Source organism: Notothenia coriiceps, unplaced genomic scaffold (genome assembly GCF_000735185.1).
Source record: "Notothenia coriiceps isolate Sejong01 unplaced genomic scaffold, NC01 NC01_scaffold00025101, whole genome shotgun sequence".
In the NCBI taxonomy this organism is placed as follows: Eukaryota; Metazoa; Chordata; class Actinopteri; order Perciformes; family Nototheniidae; genus Notothenia; species Notothenia coriiceps.
Genome location: NW_011357802.1, coordinates 114,595 through 132,277, shown reverse-complemented (window position 1 = coordinate 132,277; position 17,683 = coordinate 114,595). Strand labels below are relative to the sequence as shown.

General features: G+C 40.4%; 1 protein-coding gene across 1 annotated transcript in view; it reads left to right on the top strand.

Annotated features, from left to right (window-relative positions):
• The window catches only part of LOC104956005 (cadherin-23-like), a 58,559-nt gene that overhangs the window by 9,923 nt on the left and 30,953 nt on the right, over window positions 1–17,683 (top strand). The window contains exons 7-10 of the mRNA XM_010783429.1: window positions 6,521–6,633; window positions 8,295–8,483; window positions 13,352–13,501; window positions 14,141–14,299. Coding sequence (XP_010781731.1) covers window positions 6,521–6,633; window positions 8,295–8,483; window positions 13,352–13,501; window positions 14,141–14,299 — 611 coding nt within the window. The remainder of the gene's footprint in view (window positions 1–6,520; window positions 6,634–8,294; window positions 8,484–13,351; window positions 13,502–14,140; window positions 14,300–17,683) is intronic.

The window sequence follows — 17,683 nt, the reverse complement described above, 5'->3', positions numbered from 1 at the left end:
TGCTACTCTTCCAGTTTAACATTTCACTTTAAGTTTCCAACAAAGTCATTGCAATGCTTTTGAGCTGTAACAATTTGATTCAAATCATTTCACTTTTCTGCATTTCTCCGCTAAGTTCAGCAACACACTTACTTGGTTTCTGTAGCTAAAAGCAGCTACAGAGACCATTCAGCTAATAACATATTCAGCTTTTTCTGCATTTTCAGCTAAATTCAGCAACAAATGTACACAGTTTACAGCATTCGCACACATTTTCCACAGGAAATGCATTTTCTAGTCTCATTTGTTGTTTGTTTTTACCTTAAAGAAATGTTTTTTAAAAGAAATGATATCCTTAATATATATCAGCTTTATCTTTTGCTGTTAGACCTTCTCCTTCTATCTTAATTTATAGACAGGATAAAGGGGTTACTGCCTGGCTGAGAATTGTTATCCTCAGCTATCTGCTTCTGAACACGCACATTTACAGATGCCAAACCCAATCTCCTCTGTCTCTGTCGTCCACCCAGCTGTTGTTTTGTACAGTGTGCAGAAAAAGATTTTTGTATTGACGAGCAAACTGCAACAAAAAATCAGATGGGAGGTTAAATCCCAAGTACTGTAGGCTACTTTTAGAGACGGAGACGGAAGGTTTCACACACACGTGAACAAACAAGTCAATAGATCAGACACTGCCAGCTCAATGCTTTGTTTAATAGACAACATGTGACACCTTGAGCTGATAGATCACAGCCAGTAATCAATGCCTCAGTCTGATTATTTTCCATGAGAGAGCTGAAGATTGTGAATCAATAGTGTTGGCTGTGACCAGGTTGAGAATCATTTAAGTTTATACTGTGTCATCTGGAATGGAGGAAGTACTCAATCTGCAGTACAGTTTATTCTAAGTAAGTGATAATACCATTACTAAAAGAAAAGAGGTGAGGTATAAAGCTGCATCTTTTTGCAGGTAACTGTGACTGGTGCTTTGGGTAAAGTGCTTCAAAGACAGGTGAGGAACTTGGGGGATAGTGAATGTTAAGGTTTCCTTACCCTTTGCGTGTGTGCGAGAGGCGGGTGTTCTATGGTTGTATTTTCGGGGATGTAACAGTTGTAACCGTTGTTATTGTCGTAGAGAAGTAAAGTCTTAAAACGTACAGTTGTCTTTGGAGTTATTCAACTAACAGTGAGAACCTCCTATACCGGGTATCACGAAATGGCCGACTGTAATAAGGACTGAGCGACAATTCTGTTTGGACTAATATCTATTAATTTAATGAGAATATCTAATAATTTTCATGGAGTGTTGGTATTTTTCAATTGTCAGGTGCACCTATTAAAACAGCAATGGTTTCACTTATTGAACCATCAATTTGATAGTTTACCGTCAGTAGACTGTTCGCTACAAGTAACAACAGTGTTAGACAGCGCTGTTACAACACAAGTCATCATTGACTTCGTCACACACTAACTGCAGGGGCTGGGTATTAAAACACTGAGGCACAGCCCCATGGTAAGAATAGCTTCATTTCATAGACTAAGGCAATATAATGACATTTAGACATGATGAGGATTGTAAAGGAAATTTTAGTAACTAAATATTTTTAAATGTTTTCACACCTAATACACCCAGTGTATGTGACATGGCTTCACAGATGAGGAGCATTAAGTAATGCATCACTCACCCTACAGTAATGTAACAGAATGTAAACAATGACAACACATGTTTATCCTCATCCACTCTGACATTAAATTCAGTCTAACTGTGGCTTCACTGTTTCTGACATTGACATCTTTCTGATAAAGCAGACTGGTAACTATGGAAGTAACACATCTGTACACATCTGTAGAAGTGTATCTTACCATCTATGTCAACCAAACAGATTGCGATACCTTTGCAAAAAAGGAAATGTTTGCTTTCATCCTCCATGTAGTGTTTTAGAATATTTGTCCTTGAACCTTTTTTGAAGAAAAACTTTTGATGAAACTACTTCATTGAGTATTCATGAAATTCAACTCGCCTGCCAATGGCAAGACACCCACAGGGCCATTATCAGTCTGCATCACACACACACAAACACACACAAATGCACTGGTAGCTGTCAGACACTGAGGGGTGTGTGTCAATGCACAGATGAGCTTGTGCGCAAGCAAGTCAGTGTATGTGAGGAGCCAATCATGAAGGTTCAGAAGTGCGTGTGGTTTGAAGACAATAACTGAAACCTCATCATCAAATATGATTTGCCTGTAGGCCTAATCCTTAAAAGTGACACTAATTTGTGTACATTTAACAAAATACACACAATCTTAGCCCCAAGACTCTGAGCACTGGCTGCATGCCATATCACATTACTAGAATGTTCCAACGCCCCCATAGTGTTGTCACAAACTAGAGGAAACAGTTGTCACTGGCTTAGTCATGGCGATTACACTTGCAGAGCTCCTGCTTCGGCTCTCCTTAAAAGCTCATTGCTCTGAGAAAGTCATTGTCATCCACTTGTCGCACGCACGATTGAGCTCATCAAATCAAATGCCTTTTCTTCTTCTGTTCTCTTGGGCAATCCCTACATAATAACTACATGTATGTTTTCCACTTTTGCGACTCAATCCACTTTCCCATTCCTGACCTTTCTATTTTTCCCTTTCTGCATTCACTCATTTGCTCTTTGTAAGAAGTGGAATTTCAATGAGGGAACTGTTCTCAGTAAATGAGCGTTCATTTTATTGTTCATGACACAAGAATCTAAATGTGTTTGTCAATAGATAAAATTAAATCCGCACCCATGCTTTTCTTTCGGCTTTGGTACAGTAATGCTGAGATTTTTCAAAAGTGGCAAATTATCGGATTACTTTTATCCCGTGATTGTAATATCAGCTATGAAAGCTATTGCACACATACTACATTTGTACCACAAGGAAATAATGGCTGCTTTGGTGTGTGCGTCCTTGCTTGTGGGCATTTATTTATGTGTGTGTGTATGTGCGATTGCATTTGAGTACTCGGCACTAGACAAAATTATGGCATGTTTTCTCATTTTCCAGTCCAGTACTGTCAGTAATGTGAGAGTATGGCTAAACCCCCGGAGTCTCACATCATAGAATCAAACTCTGCCAGTTATGCACTCTGATACACACACACTTTCACACCTTATCTGCATAAGAATTCAGAAAAGAAAAACACAAACACACACACACACACACACACACACACACACACACACCTGCTTTTAGTATGAATATCAAATGCAAAATATAAGTTTGCATTTATTTTTGCTGAATTTGACTGTGTGCGCTGAGTGCAGCAATTTCCCCCCCTGATCTAATCACAGTGTCCTGGCAGATCACTTGAACACTTTCTATCAGCAATTAGAATATGATTATATTTTCCTCTCAGTGGGACTTCTGAGTCGCTGCATAATTTCAGTCTGTCACTTTGGTCAGAGAGGTAGACGGCCGTTCTGTGGAACCTGAAGTAGTAAGTCAAATCCTCTTGCATACAGAGGGTAAAACCAACAGTCTGCTGTAACCGTGCACATGTAAATTACAGCACAGCGCAATGATGTGGGTGGGTGTGTGTTGTGTGTGTGTGTTAGAAAACCCACTCACACTTGGCCAGGTGAGTGCCCAGTCGTCCGGGTAAGGAGCGGCTGTTGGAGTGGATTGGCATGCAAGTCAGGCCACTGAAGCTGACAAACCAATTTACAGGCATGATGCCCACACTGAGAGTACCGTTGCACATTCCCCTACAGTAGGTGTGTAATCCGCAAAATAAAGTGATTAGAAATCGAAACTTAAAGGCACAGTTAATTTCATGCTGACTAATCTTTCTCGAGTAACCTTGAATTTAAAGTATGACGTATACGTTTTTTTTTCTTTTGAGTCGCACTGCACTCACACTTTTCTCCAGATCCACAATTAAATAGATCATGTAAGCTGGATGTAATCAGCAGTAGTTTTTGTCCATTTCATCTCCCTCCCTTTCTCCACCTTTTGGCCTCAATCCAGGCTAATTACCCCAGGGCGCTGCTCTCTCTGCTGGCCTGCCTCCCATTTCTACGCCCCCCTCTGTGCACTCTCTGTAGCTTCCCTCCTCTCCATTCCAGGCTAGGTACATGGCAATAATAGAGCAGTGAGTGGGGTGCAGGGAACACAGGCATGGGTTAATCTTTTGACCTCAGCCGTTGTGCACTGTCGACTCACCATCTGACCATGTTTCTCTGTAGTCTGGACCTCAGCTATTACTATAAACTATCTGAAGAAAGTCATTTTTAATCCCTCGAACTGCAACTCAAGGTTCATACTGTGCCCTACTTAGAAATAATTACTGTGATAACACGATGTGAATTCAGCAGTGGTGTTTTTCTAATTGATTTGAAATCTTTAGTTCCACTGCTTGTATGTTTAATGATATTGATGTCATTTTATTTTTATTTTACCTAGGTAGCAATAATCGTCTTAACGAGTAGTTGTTCTATGTTTTTTATTTACATTACGTGTCACCTGTTAGACTATTTTACCCGAAGCGACTCACTCACTGACTGAGCCACAGCCTCCCTTATTTATTATTAATATTATTAATTTATTTGTTTTAACCCATAAATACAGTGGCCGGCAGGTGCAAACACGCACCTGCCATTAGGAGAAACGCGTTTCAAGTTTAACAAATTACGCAAATATAAACACAAATGTGCCAAAACGAAGAAAAATCATCACCAACTTGACAACACACGCGCAGCATTTAGGAAACATTCTCCTAATTGACGCAACTTGTGCAGGATTTACTTAACGCGCTGCTGAAACAAAATGCAAATACATAATGCTGCAAATAATGAACGCTGCAAAAAGCGGAAACCACAGGATACTAAAAACCATTTAGCAGTGGACAATTTGTATTCGTATTGTTTCATTTATACAGGATTTTAGTAAACGCTTCACATGTTTTGTCATTTGGTGAATGTTTAATTAAATGCTGCACATGTGTTGTCAAGTTGGTACAGAGGTTTCGTCATTTGCATGCATTTTGGAAAATTTGTTCCATACATTTTGGAAACTGCAGCACTTTTTTCCCTATGGAAATGTTTTGTGCTGTTTTAGCGGGTTTGCACCTGTCGGCCACCACATAACACTCCCAGTCCGTATTCTCACCTAGACAACCTGGTATTTGTTATTTTTTAAATAAATTCATATATTTCTTTACTTTGACATAGACAGGGAATGAGTTCGCTGAGTATGTTTTCTCTTTTACCTCTCCGGAGATGCATCCTGTGTGAGAGCACTGAGGAGTTCCTGTGCTGTCCGCTGCTGAGAGCAGTCTATATTAGAAAGGCACACATGTATAAGTTCCAGGTGGTGCAGCCCTCTGATACAGCTCTGTCTGCTCCATTGTTTGCTCCACTGAGCAGATCGCTCCGATAACATTCACATGTATGAACTGCCACTATCTCCAGATTGCACGGGGGCTTCTTTAGGTCTCATACAACGCATGTGGCAGGCACAGAGAATCCCAATGAAGCTGTGAAGGCATTCAGTGTTTTGGAATGAAAGGTGATTCATTTTGACCGAGATGCTGTGTGTGTGTGAAGTGAGTAGGAAACAGCGGTAGTAAATTAGAGAGGTGAAGTTGATTGGGTGCATTTTTGCTTGTTGTCTCCATCTGCTGGGTGCAATTAGCAGCCAACAGCCACAAGTTGCCTGACAGAGAGAGAAAGCCAGACTGAGCGTGTCAAAGAAGAGTGTTAGAGTGATGGCAAAGTTAATGAGAAGAAGTTTAATTTTAAAAAGAAGAGAGGGAATAAGAAATATGAGAAGAGGACTTGAGTGGGTCTCAGTCTAATAATTGAAGTGAATAGAGAACACGAGGCACATTTAAACTTGTTAATGAGAACAGTGTCAAGTTCATCATTTCAAACGCCCCTCTTTGAAGAAGTGCATAGACTATAACAAAGTTAATGCAATGATCAGCCCAGTGAAGTAATGGAGTTCAGGAGAAATGTGCAGAAAGTTAACATAGTGTAAAACTTATTTAAATCTAAATGTTATGTTTTTAGCAGATGGGGGGGGGGGGGGGGTGTATTCTCAGCAGAAGCTTATCTTATCTAAAGTTTAAAATAAGCAAACAAAATTGAATATGAAAATGAATAGAAATGGCGATGCAACTTGAATTGAGTGAATGTAAAGTGACAGAAACTCTGGTGTACATCATGTAAAGAAGTGAAAGGGAATGCTGACAAAGAGGCAGTGCAAGGAGGGCAGACAGTGACGGATAAACCAAAGGGATGTAGGGAAGGCAGCTCGTGGACATGTTGGAGGTGGTGGATCAGCCAAAGGCAGGCAGAGAGAGACAGGACACGGCAAAGCAAAAGCCGTATCCATATTGCATGAAATGGAGACATGCACAGCTCATCCAATGCCTCCCCGTCCAGAGGCTCCACGCTGCCTCCCAGGTGTTATGTTGAATTATCCACAACGCCAGTTTCGTTTGTACGTCTGACTTTCTTATCTCTGTCTCTCTCTTTCTCCAACTACCCATCCATCCATCCAGGGAACACCAACAGCGTGTTTGCCCTGGACTACATCAGCGGGGCCCTGACAGTGAATGGCCAGCTGGACAGAGAAAACCCTCTCTACTCAGCAGGATTCACGCTCACTGTTAAGGTGAGCTACTGAAGGGGACGCGGTGCACGGGGGGGTGGAGGGACTGTGGCAGCCGGGGGAAGGGATCGAAAGGCTGTTTTGCTGGTGGTTCAAGAGAGGGCTTTGATATGATAGTGTAGTAAATCAATGCAGTGTCTGGGTTTGCAGCACTTTGACTCAGCTCATACTATACCTATTTTGACAGTATTTGGCTATAATTAGAAAACATTTCAAGGTCAATACTTCAATTAAAACTGAGTGGATACAAGATGATACCATGTTTATTAATAGATGTTTCTGCATGTTTGTGATCCAGACATATTCAAGTACCTTTATTGGGTTGGTCAGTGAAGGTATTTGTGATTATGTCCCCATTTAGAGGCTGCTGTTCAGTGAAAATCCAGTAGCTGGGCAGGACAGGGGGAGCAGAGGAGGATAAGATAAAAGAACACGATTTACAGTCATCCGAACACTAAATGTTCTTTAGTTCCTCCGCTTCTTTTTTTTTAAACTTTTCTTCTGTTTGAAGCAGGTGCAATCTCTAAATCCCTCCACTGAGTCTAAAGTCTATATCACTTTATGTCACTCCTGCCCTCTCACTCCGCCCCCAACCTTCCTACCTTGAACATGCCACCACTTTCTCTTCTGTCACCAATTCTTCTCTTCCAGGATTGTACACCAAGTGGTACCCACAGGGTGAGAGGGTGCGTGAAATGGATTTCCAAGTGCATCTCAAAGTGGAAGGTTTTCCGATCAAAGACATACTTTTTCCAGTGTAACTGCAATGTTACACTGGGGATTTTGATGGCATGTCAAGTGAAACGGTTTGTCGCTATACAACACAGTACATGGCCTTTAGTACCCCCTAATAGCCTCACTAGCACTCATGTATTCAATCATGTAGCTGCGCAATTATTGTCCATAAAAAGCACGTTGTATGAGGTTTTTTTTATGTGAGAGACTCAACATTGAGATAAAACTAGCTCTAAGGTTTGATACAAAAAAGATGCTGGCTTACATATTCCAACCTCAGTCATCTTTTTCATTGAAATCAATAATTCCAAAGAAGAAAAAGAAGCATAAGCAAAAAGTGCTGAAAAGGAAAAAAAGGGTCGCCCAAAAAATGTATTTATAAGATATGGATTTTTCCCCTCCACATTTTCTCTGCCTCTCTCTGTTTGTGCGTTCTTAGGTGGTGTTGCTATTGATTGCGGTGTGCCATAGTAATACAACTAATTTCTCAACTTCAGGCAGCTTAGATAGTGCTGAGCGTGTGGAGGTGGAGGTCAAATGATTCACTGGCGTTGGAACGAGAGAGGCTAAACTACCTTGATTACCCAGAGACCACTATGTTGTTCCTGCCTCTTCTCCTATTGCTTGTGACACTATTCCATCAATAAAAGACCACGGCTGCCTATTCCTTTCTTTCTCTCCTATAGTTATTTTTTCTAGTAGTGTCTTCTCAATGGGACTTTTCTCCTAAATCTCATTGTATGTACGTGGATGTACATGTGCTGGCCCTCTCTTGGCCTCACTTTGAGCCTATTTCTGTGATTGCTTTGAGTCCACCCTTTGATCCAATAAATGAACAGCCGTAAATACCTGGCTGAAATTGTGTGCTGACCACCTCTATCCGAAATGACATTTTAGGGGCAATCAAATCTCTCCTTCTTCTCTCTAAGGCCACAGAGTTGAAAGAAGATCGCAGTCCATCAGATGCAACCGTGATGACCACCTTTACCATCCTGCTAATCGACAGGAACGACAACGCTCCGAAGTTCAACAGTTCTGAGTATCGGCTCCACATCACCGAGCTGGCCCAGGTGGGCTTTGCCCTTCCGCTCTTCATCCAGGCCGAAGACAAGGACGAGGTGGGTGGATAACATCTATTCTCTTATACAGATAAGGCTGCATGACACCAGGCTTTCTCTGCAGCTTACGATTGATAGAAAAATAGGTTTCAGCCTCAGTTCCCATAGCGATCCAAGAAGTAGTTTGGGGACCAATCCGGGGACATTTTGAAATCAGATCCTTTCTTAACTGTGCTCTGTCCATCCCTTTAGTGTGACACATTTCACTTTTACTTTCATCTAAATAAAAGGCATCGTGAATGTGGATAATTTAATATTGCAAGTACTGTGAATTCAGTCACAGAGGTTGGAAAACACTGGGCTCCTGTTATCGTAGCTGCCACCGGTTTGAATGATAAATGTAGCCGGCAGCAGTTATTGGAATTAATACTTATTCCATGAGTAACTTGACCAAAGGCCAAAATACAATACACTATGCAGCTTCGGCTGTTACAGATCAATTAAGGGGAAAACATTCAGACTTAACCACCACAATGTTTTCTAGTTTCAACAACACAGATGATACATCTTTCCTCTAGCTGATTATTTTGCGTCAATCTTCAGGAGTCTTCCCTTCATATCGCATCAATAATTTAGGATAATAAAGGTTCATTTAAAACTATGCCCTTCAGTATTTGCATCAAAATGCTCGTTAAAAAGGTGTTTCAGAGTAAGTTGGCTACACATGTTGTTTCAATGTAAACATTCAGGTAGATATAAGAATCTAATTGGAATCAATATTGCCAGATCAGTCCAGAAAATGCAAAATAATTGTATTTGATCGTATAAGTTCTTTCTACAAAGACAGCTACATGTGTGTGGTGGTGTTTTGTGTTTCCATTTTAAAGGTTTGGATTTATATTGCTTATAAAAACACCAGCGCCTATAAAAGTGTGTGTGTATGTGTGTGTGTGTGGTGTGTACACTGTCAGCAACAGTGTACGACAGCACGCTTTAGTGTGTCTGCCACTTTCCATTAGCTGTATCCATCAACGTACTTTGGTGACACACAGTCACACACACAGAACACAAACACTTTTTCACGTTGCCACTCTGTCTGTCTCCCTCACTTTCTCTCTCACATCTGCTCATGCTCGCTCACACCGGAGCATTGGACTCGACTACAATTTAATTTGCTCTGGAAGAGATGGGATAGAGCATCAAATTATACCTAACGAGGAAAATCAATCACCTAGGGTGCAGATAAGCCGAAAGCTAGTCAACTCTGATTGATTCAGGCACAGCAGCCGCCAGGGTGGAATTTGACAGATAACTGCAAGTCAAGTGGATAGAGAAAAAGGAGGAGAGACAGACACGGGGAGAGGAGAGGAACTTTAAGGAAAGCGGTTCGACAGAAAAGTAGCCTGCAATGGAGCAAAACCAAAAGTCTGAATAATTGCTGAAGCAGGAATAAATGGGAGAACAGCAGACAGGGGCGAAAAGGAAGCTCTTAAAGGAGAGATAGCAGGACTATTTAGCAACAAGTCTGTTTTATCCATTCTAAGAAAGGTGTGCTTTAATGACGAGACAGAGAGAGAGAGAAATGCTGCTGCACTCAGGTGGGGTGACGACCCACCCACCTGGCTTGTGTTAAGAGCTCCCTGTGGAGGTTACCGCCAGACGTTTTACCACTACCAAAATCAGCACTCAGTGTGCAACGTACCAAGCCGCTTAACATCAAAGTATCTCCGAGAACAGATTGCTCACTGCAAATTGGGAATAGCTATGTTAATTCAGAAATGGTTTTAACCATACTGACCACAGACACACAAAAACCAGTCCTTAAGCAGCCACAGCAAACTGCTTCTTGCTATCATATAACCAATCAGGACGAGCTCAAAGGAGATGATTGCACACAAAAATGTAAAATGCAGACTTTTAAAAAAAAAAGACTGCATTCCACCCGTTTTGCATTGCAGCACTGCAGTTCACCACAATGCCATACATACACGTTCCAGGTTGTAAAATCTATGAGACATTTTTTTTTCTCGCAGTATTGTATTGCTGTTTTGAGCCCTTAAACCTGCATGTCAGTGCCGATACACACACACACGTTCACACTCGGCTACACTTTTGCTTTAATCTCACCTTCTCCAAGTGTGAGGGATTACAGGCAGACGTTTCATTTCTTTGACTATGACACAAGTGGTAGTTACCTCTCTCCCTGTCCGCCGCTCCCTTCATATCCTCTTCTGCTCTGTTAGCATCCATACAACTTTTGCTGTTGGAACTTGTCACTAAACTTTGTGGCAGTCGCGTCTGACAGGGTGCTTTTATTGGGGGCTTCTAAAGGCAGAAGCAAATGGACGGGCAATTACGTTTATGGGCAGTTTGAGGTGACATCCCTGCATATTGGATGGTCTTTTAAATAGGAGTCATCAGCCACAATGGTTTTCCCAGAGATGAAAACAAAAACAAGGGGGCTATTTCAACCGCCAGCATAATGCCAATCGACCACCGCACTCGTCTTCCTCTGTCTGTCGCAATGGCTGCGTGATTGGCCGCCCTGCAGCTTGATATATAAAGACAGGCAGGCTCTAGAGAGGTTTTCTCAGCTCCAGACAGTCACAAGCTTCTCACGACTGTGATGTCATGTTGACCCCCACGATGCCTTTGCACTGCAAGGTTTTTTTAGAAGAAAAGGTTAACATTACAGGTCTTCTTTAGATGTTATTTATAATTTCATATTACCACGAATATGATAAAACTAGCCTTCCCTCATATAATGTAATATACGGCCATACAGCATCACTTTTTTTTTTTTCTTTAGATTTGATTTGATAAACTGTATTGTTCGTTCCCAATTTGCAGCATGCATGAATATAAGGCATTGCACATCAATTAAAAGTAATATTAAATAGGAAATTCCCAAATAGTAAATGTATACATATCAATAGTGCATATATCTATTGAATCAACACATAATATACATATTATTAACATTTAAGTTAGCAATTTGGTTTTCTATTTAGAAAAAAAGTTAGTCAAAGCATTCATATCCTTCCACATCTGCTCAGGTGAGCTGAATTATGAATATAATCAATTGTTTTGTTATAAGCATATGTAACCAATCTTTAATGACTATATATGGGCAGGTATTGTGCCGTCTTAAAATACTGTGGCACATGCATAAGAAATAGTAAAGAAAGGCTGAAGGAAGAAACATTTCTAAGTAGTGAAATTTAAGCATTGTTAAATAAACTTGAACATGGGATTGTGACAAGGAATTAAAAAAGCATCGACGAGCAATATGAAGCCAATGCATCTTAAAGCAAGAACATGAAAACAAGATGTGTTTTACTTATCATCCTTAAAGAGAGAAGAGCCAAAATAAAGAAACATTGATCAATCCAAAAAATGAATGGGTACTGACGAAAAAAGAACACAAATAAGAGGATATTCTTTTGTCCTTATATCGCTTCCTGCTTTAAGACACATTGTCTTTGTCAACATACAGTATTTTTAGGCTTGAAACCAAACATGGACCTATGCATCTGTATTGAGGCAGATAGTCATGGCTGTCACCAGGGATCTCATCATCGCTTTTTCTCTCATAAAACACACACGATGATGATTAAAGCACATGGTTTCGACCCTTTTCACTGGCTGGGTAATCAACCCAGTCGGATATGTGATCAGCGCTGTGGGCAGTGCATGGGGATTTACTCCATGTCGCACTCAAAGCCTCATTTACATAATGTGAAACGGTACAGTGCAGTCTTAATGTAGTGGAGACAGATAAATAATAATTCATATGAGGCTAGATGAACTTGTTATGGACTACTATTTGATTCCTGTGCTGTCTTACTTTGTCATATCCATTTTGTCACACATTTGATGGTTTCTGTTATTGACTTGTTCTCATTTTCCTGTGTACTGCTCCCCGGAAGAAACAGAGGGTTATTTGTTTAGCAACAACATTCTCTTACTAATGGGAACAGGCAACATATGGTATGGTGTAAACTGTATGCTTTACCAGCGTATATTCCAAAGGCAGAAGGCTCAAAAAGCTGAGGTGCCTAACAGGTAGAGTGCTAGGTGACTGTGGGAAATCGAGTGATGGGGGATGTATTGTGAAGAGATGCACTGATAGAAAAGAAACATCTTGAGCACAGCTGATTAGAGTGAATGGAGCCCGCTCCCCTGCTGAGGCTGCAGTTATCTTGTCTCTTAGCATCACAGCAGTGTACCACAGGACGCTGTAGTGTCCGCCACTTTCCATTAGTCGTATCCATCAATGTTGTTTGGTCACACACACACTCAGACACCAACACACAAAACAATACCCTTTTTCTTTACGCTTGCTCTGCCACTCTCTTTCAAAAAAGTCTCTCTTACATGTGCACATCTCTCTAAAACATTGTTTTCCCGAGCTCTTCTTTATCATATGGTGAGTTTTTAATATCAGGAAATAGTCGGGACACACTAGCATGACCTTTAACCTCTTGCTTGTAACCAACAACAGTCACCTAAATGCTTGATATCTTAAACTTATGTGTTGTATTTTGCTGGGATTAAGAATTTAATTGGATCAATCGTTACTTCAGAGAATGTTCCAAAACTTATGTGCAAGTAATGCTGGAGAAGTGAAATATATATAGGCTACATGTCAAATAGAATAAGATGAGCGGAAAACAGAATGTGAAATGAAATACTGTACAGTGAAAAATAATACTGCTTATTGTTAAAATAAATGAATATGTGAGATGCAAACAGATGAATGTCATGAACTTGTATTCAATATCTGTACCTTTCTGATACCTTTCTTTTATCAGGGAATAACTCAGATATTCTTCAGTATTTTGCACAAAGAATATATCAGCTCTCTTAACAAGCCCTTTTTCTTTCAATTTTTCCTACACTCACCTGTCTCTTGTTCTTTATGGCAGGGGGTGAACAGCATGTTCCAGGTGTTTCTGACAGGAAACAATTCAGAGTACTTCACCATCTCGCCCACGGCGGTGCAGGGGCGTGCTGACATCAGAATGAGGGTGGCCGTGCCGCTAGACTTCGAAAACATCCGCAGCTACAGCTTCTCAGTGAGTTTTAAAAGTACATGTTTTCAGAGAGAATGCTGGGGTGGACTCCATTCCCAGACTTTGACAAGAAACATTCCGTTTGAGACATAAATCCCCCACCACCAGCTTTCTAGCTTATGTTTCTAAGAGTTGTAGCTTATCAATGTAAATGTATAACGGATGAGTTTTGTAAAGAGAAGTGAAGAGGAATATGAGAAGACAACATTCAAGCATTAACTGTTTTAGTCGGCGACAAAGCAGATCCATTGTCTTTCTGTCAGAGTGCCCTTTAATGAAAGACTGAATGTAGTTTCCATTTTTTTTATTTGTTTGGACAAAGACTGGGGCCATATCAAATTCACATCACTGCAGACTTGTTTGAACAGTGACATTTGTATTTTATTACCTCAATTTCCCCGAGTGGTTTTCAGAAGGGGGTGCCCTGCTCTGTGTGTGATTTAAAATCTACAAATCTTAAACAAATCAGTGACTTATTTGTCGCCACAGCATTATGATCAGAATCGTTTCCGATAATGCCCCCAACATTTTTTATTGTATTGAAATATTTCATATAAACGTGTCTTAAATCTGTGCATTTTGAGTTGAATATCTAAGAAGTTTTGTTAATTTTGTATTATACTCCTTGTTGTCTCTCCTCAGCTTTTCGCCAATGAGTCCATGTCCGACCATGTGGGTTTTGCTCGTATCTTTATTGAACTGATCAATGAGAACGACAACCGTCCCATCTTCAGTAAGCCGTTGTACAACATCAGCCTCCCTGAAAACACCCCCCCTGGAACCTCACTGCTGCGGATCCTGGTAAGTGTCTTTGAGAAAAACACTCAGTGGAGCTTTGATTTGTTCCTGGAGAGATATTTAACTGGAATCCAAATACATTTCCAATAAAACTGGCTGGTACTAGTAACTTTTTATGGGGCTTGTTTTATTGGGAATGAAATCTTGGCTTGTTTGTTACGCCATGTGACCCAGTGCTATCCGGAGATTTCATCATATGAGTTGTGATTTATGGTGACACCAGCTAGGCCGCCTCAGAGAAAATGAGGAATAAATACCGATGAAAAACTCCGTCACCAACTGCACCGTGTAACTGTTAGCTAATGCTGGGATCCTGCGCATTTGGGACACTGAATTACCATGTTGGCAACTAAAGCATATTTTAGACTTTAAAGACAATCTGTGGCTCAACTGTGTCTCGGTCTCTTCTGAATAATTATGCAAATTCACTGAACAGCAGAGTTAAATATTTACTGCCAATACAAGAGTGAGTTCCACTTAGGTGTTAAAGGTTAAATGATCCACAAAATAGTCAAAACGTCCTCAATTCAAGCTAAATTACTTCATTCTTCATGAAGTAATTTATTCATCATTTAAAGGAAGTGTAATTGCTTTCTGTGTATGTAAGTAAAGAGAATAAGAGGATTTAAATGATTACCTCAAAAGGCTGCTTTTAACTTGGACATAAAGTATTCAACAATTTGACTCATTCACTTAATAACTATTTACTAAAAATTATATTTAAGAAATATATGTTAGGACTGGAACACTTTTATTAGAGTAACTTAAAAAATCTCTTTGTTTTCATTTTTGAATTAATGTTACAGATGTCGATAATAATATCAGGACAACCTCCATTAAAACTGATCCCATTAGAAAAGTGCTAAATAATTATATTCAAACTTTTGTTATTATTAATTCCCTCCAGGTCTGTTATTGTACCTTGTGTTTCACAGTTGAACTGTCTTTGAGCCCCCCCTAAATATCTCCCTATAATTCTGCATAAATATTCATTACCAGCCATTCCTGTGATAGAACTCCCACAATCCACTAGATACAAGTGCAAAAAGCAAAGTGTGAAAATCAATAGTGTTTATAGACTGGCTGCTCATGAAACGGAGATTGCAGGGCAGTCTAATACCCGATAAGTCTGGCTGATGTTGGCCTTGTGCTGGAGCGCGCAGCCCACTGTGGAATCCTGATTGCTGGCTGTAGAGGGTGAATAGGCTGTAAATAGAATGAGATGTGACGCCTCTCGGTGAGGGCTGCACTGACATGGATGGCAGCACAAATATATATACACATACTGTTCGATGAAGGTTTAGATATTATCATCCATGCACAAACACACAACAGAAGCAATAAAGCCCTTGGAGACAAAAGACACAGAGACAAAACAGAGGTTTCCCTTACTGAGCTAGCTTTTCTAAGAAAAATACAATTAGACACACAGCCTCAATATTACATCCACAACAATCTCAAGGTCAACACATGTCAAATATATTTGATATTGTAGGCCTTACTCCATAAGATTACCATTTGCTATGTATGTGTTGTTGTTTGTGTTCAATAATATGTTTGGACAGACTTGTTTATTCTTGTGGGTTTGTCATAATTGAGTTCATTAGTAATTTAGACGGCACGTTACAACGGTTGTAATCCATTGGAAATAGCAGAGACTGTTTATTTATATGCTGCAGTCTGATCAAACAAGCCACGACCGCCTCACTCGTGTTTGTGCTAATAATTAGGTATTTATTTTAGAATGGACATTGCATCTTATTGTGTAAAATAACCCGTAATGTAAAGAACAGAACAAATCCATCAAACTGCTGTTTTTCAGATTGTGCTGGCAGAAGTAGAAACCGTATATATGTTTGAATTATACAGTATGTATTTTAAAGTATAAAGTTCAGAAAAGTAATGAGCCTCGTGCAAGAGCACTTTTCCACCCACTTCTCCCACTAAGCACCAGGTTAAATAATACTTAACCTGTCCATCACCCCACTGTTAAGTACAGAGTATGATGCTGTGCCCAAGTGCAGAAAAGCATTTGGAGTAGAAGTGTTAATTATGACAAAATGAATATGTTGCCCCTAACTCTTACTACTTTTAAATCCAGGCTCAAGACTTTTCTTTTTGCCGCTGCTTTTAATTGAACTATTCATACAGTATCTTAAACTGCACTGTAACTTTTATCCTTGTATTTTTTCTTTTAATGGTTATTTTATTATCTTTGCTTTTTAATGACTGTTTTTAAATGCCATTTTTTGTATGTCTTTCATTGTTGTAAAGCACTTCTAATTGCCTTGTGTTGAAAGGTGCTATATACATAAACTTGCCTTGCCTTGCCTAACAACAGGTCCTTTGTTGCACAACTTGAATTACATTTGCACTTAACTCAAGCTGATTCATTACATTCTGAACTTCATATTGCAGCTCCATTGAAACTGTACTGGGCTTTTAAGTGCTGGCCCCTTTCATGTTCTGATTCTCTGTGCACCTGTCTCTCTCATTCTCCTGCAGCAGTTCAAACTGTCTGCTTGTTTAAGTGCAGTGAACGACTCAAGGCTTGACAATATAACCTGATTGTTGGACTGAAACTTGCCTCCCGGTGCTCCTCTCGGATGGCTGTGAGGTGCAACAGATGGTGGCCAAATTATGTTTTAGCACCAAACAGGATAAGAGCGGTTTTATTGTGAATCTCTCAAGGTGGCCTGGCCAAATCTCAATTCACAAATGAATGCATTGAAATACTAATGATACATTTCTGGGAAACATTCTTATTTGCTTTTCTTGCTGAGTTGAAATAGAATATTGATACCAGTCACATCACCCTCATGCAATAAGCAACAGACATGGGCTAATAATAATAATAATATTAATTTCAATTTTTATAGCGCCTTTCAAGAAACCCAAGGACGCTTTACAATGGGAAACAAAACAACAAAATAATAATAGTCACACAGATACACAGGTTGAAAAAGAACAGGTTGCTGGGTACTGCATTTTAGCTGAGGCCAAAGGCCTGAGTGAACAGATGTTGTTTGAGTTGTTGTTTGAAGTGTCCAGAGAGTCGGCATTCCTGATTGCAGAGGGAGAAATTTCCAGAGGGGTGGGGCTCGACACTGAATGCTCTGATTGCAAAGTTTCCAGCTTGGAGCTCTGGGATGGAGAGCAGCCCGTTGGGCGGGGACCGCCAGCTGACGAGAGGGGGGTGTTAGGCTTGAAGGAGTCCAGCTAGTATGCAGGGCTAGGGAGTGGAGAGATTGGTAGTTAGCAGGAGAGTTATACTGGGATGCGTGACTTGACTGGAGCAGGTGAAGTGGATGAGGGTGGGGTGAAGTTTTGCCAGGGCTTAGTGCGGGTGAGGGCCTGGCTGCAGAGTCGGACGTACTGGAGCTGTCA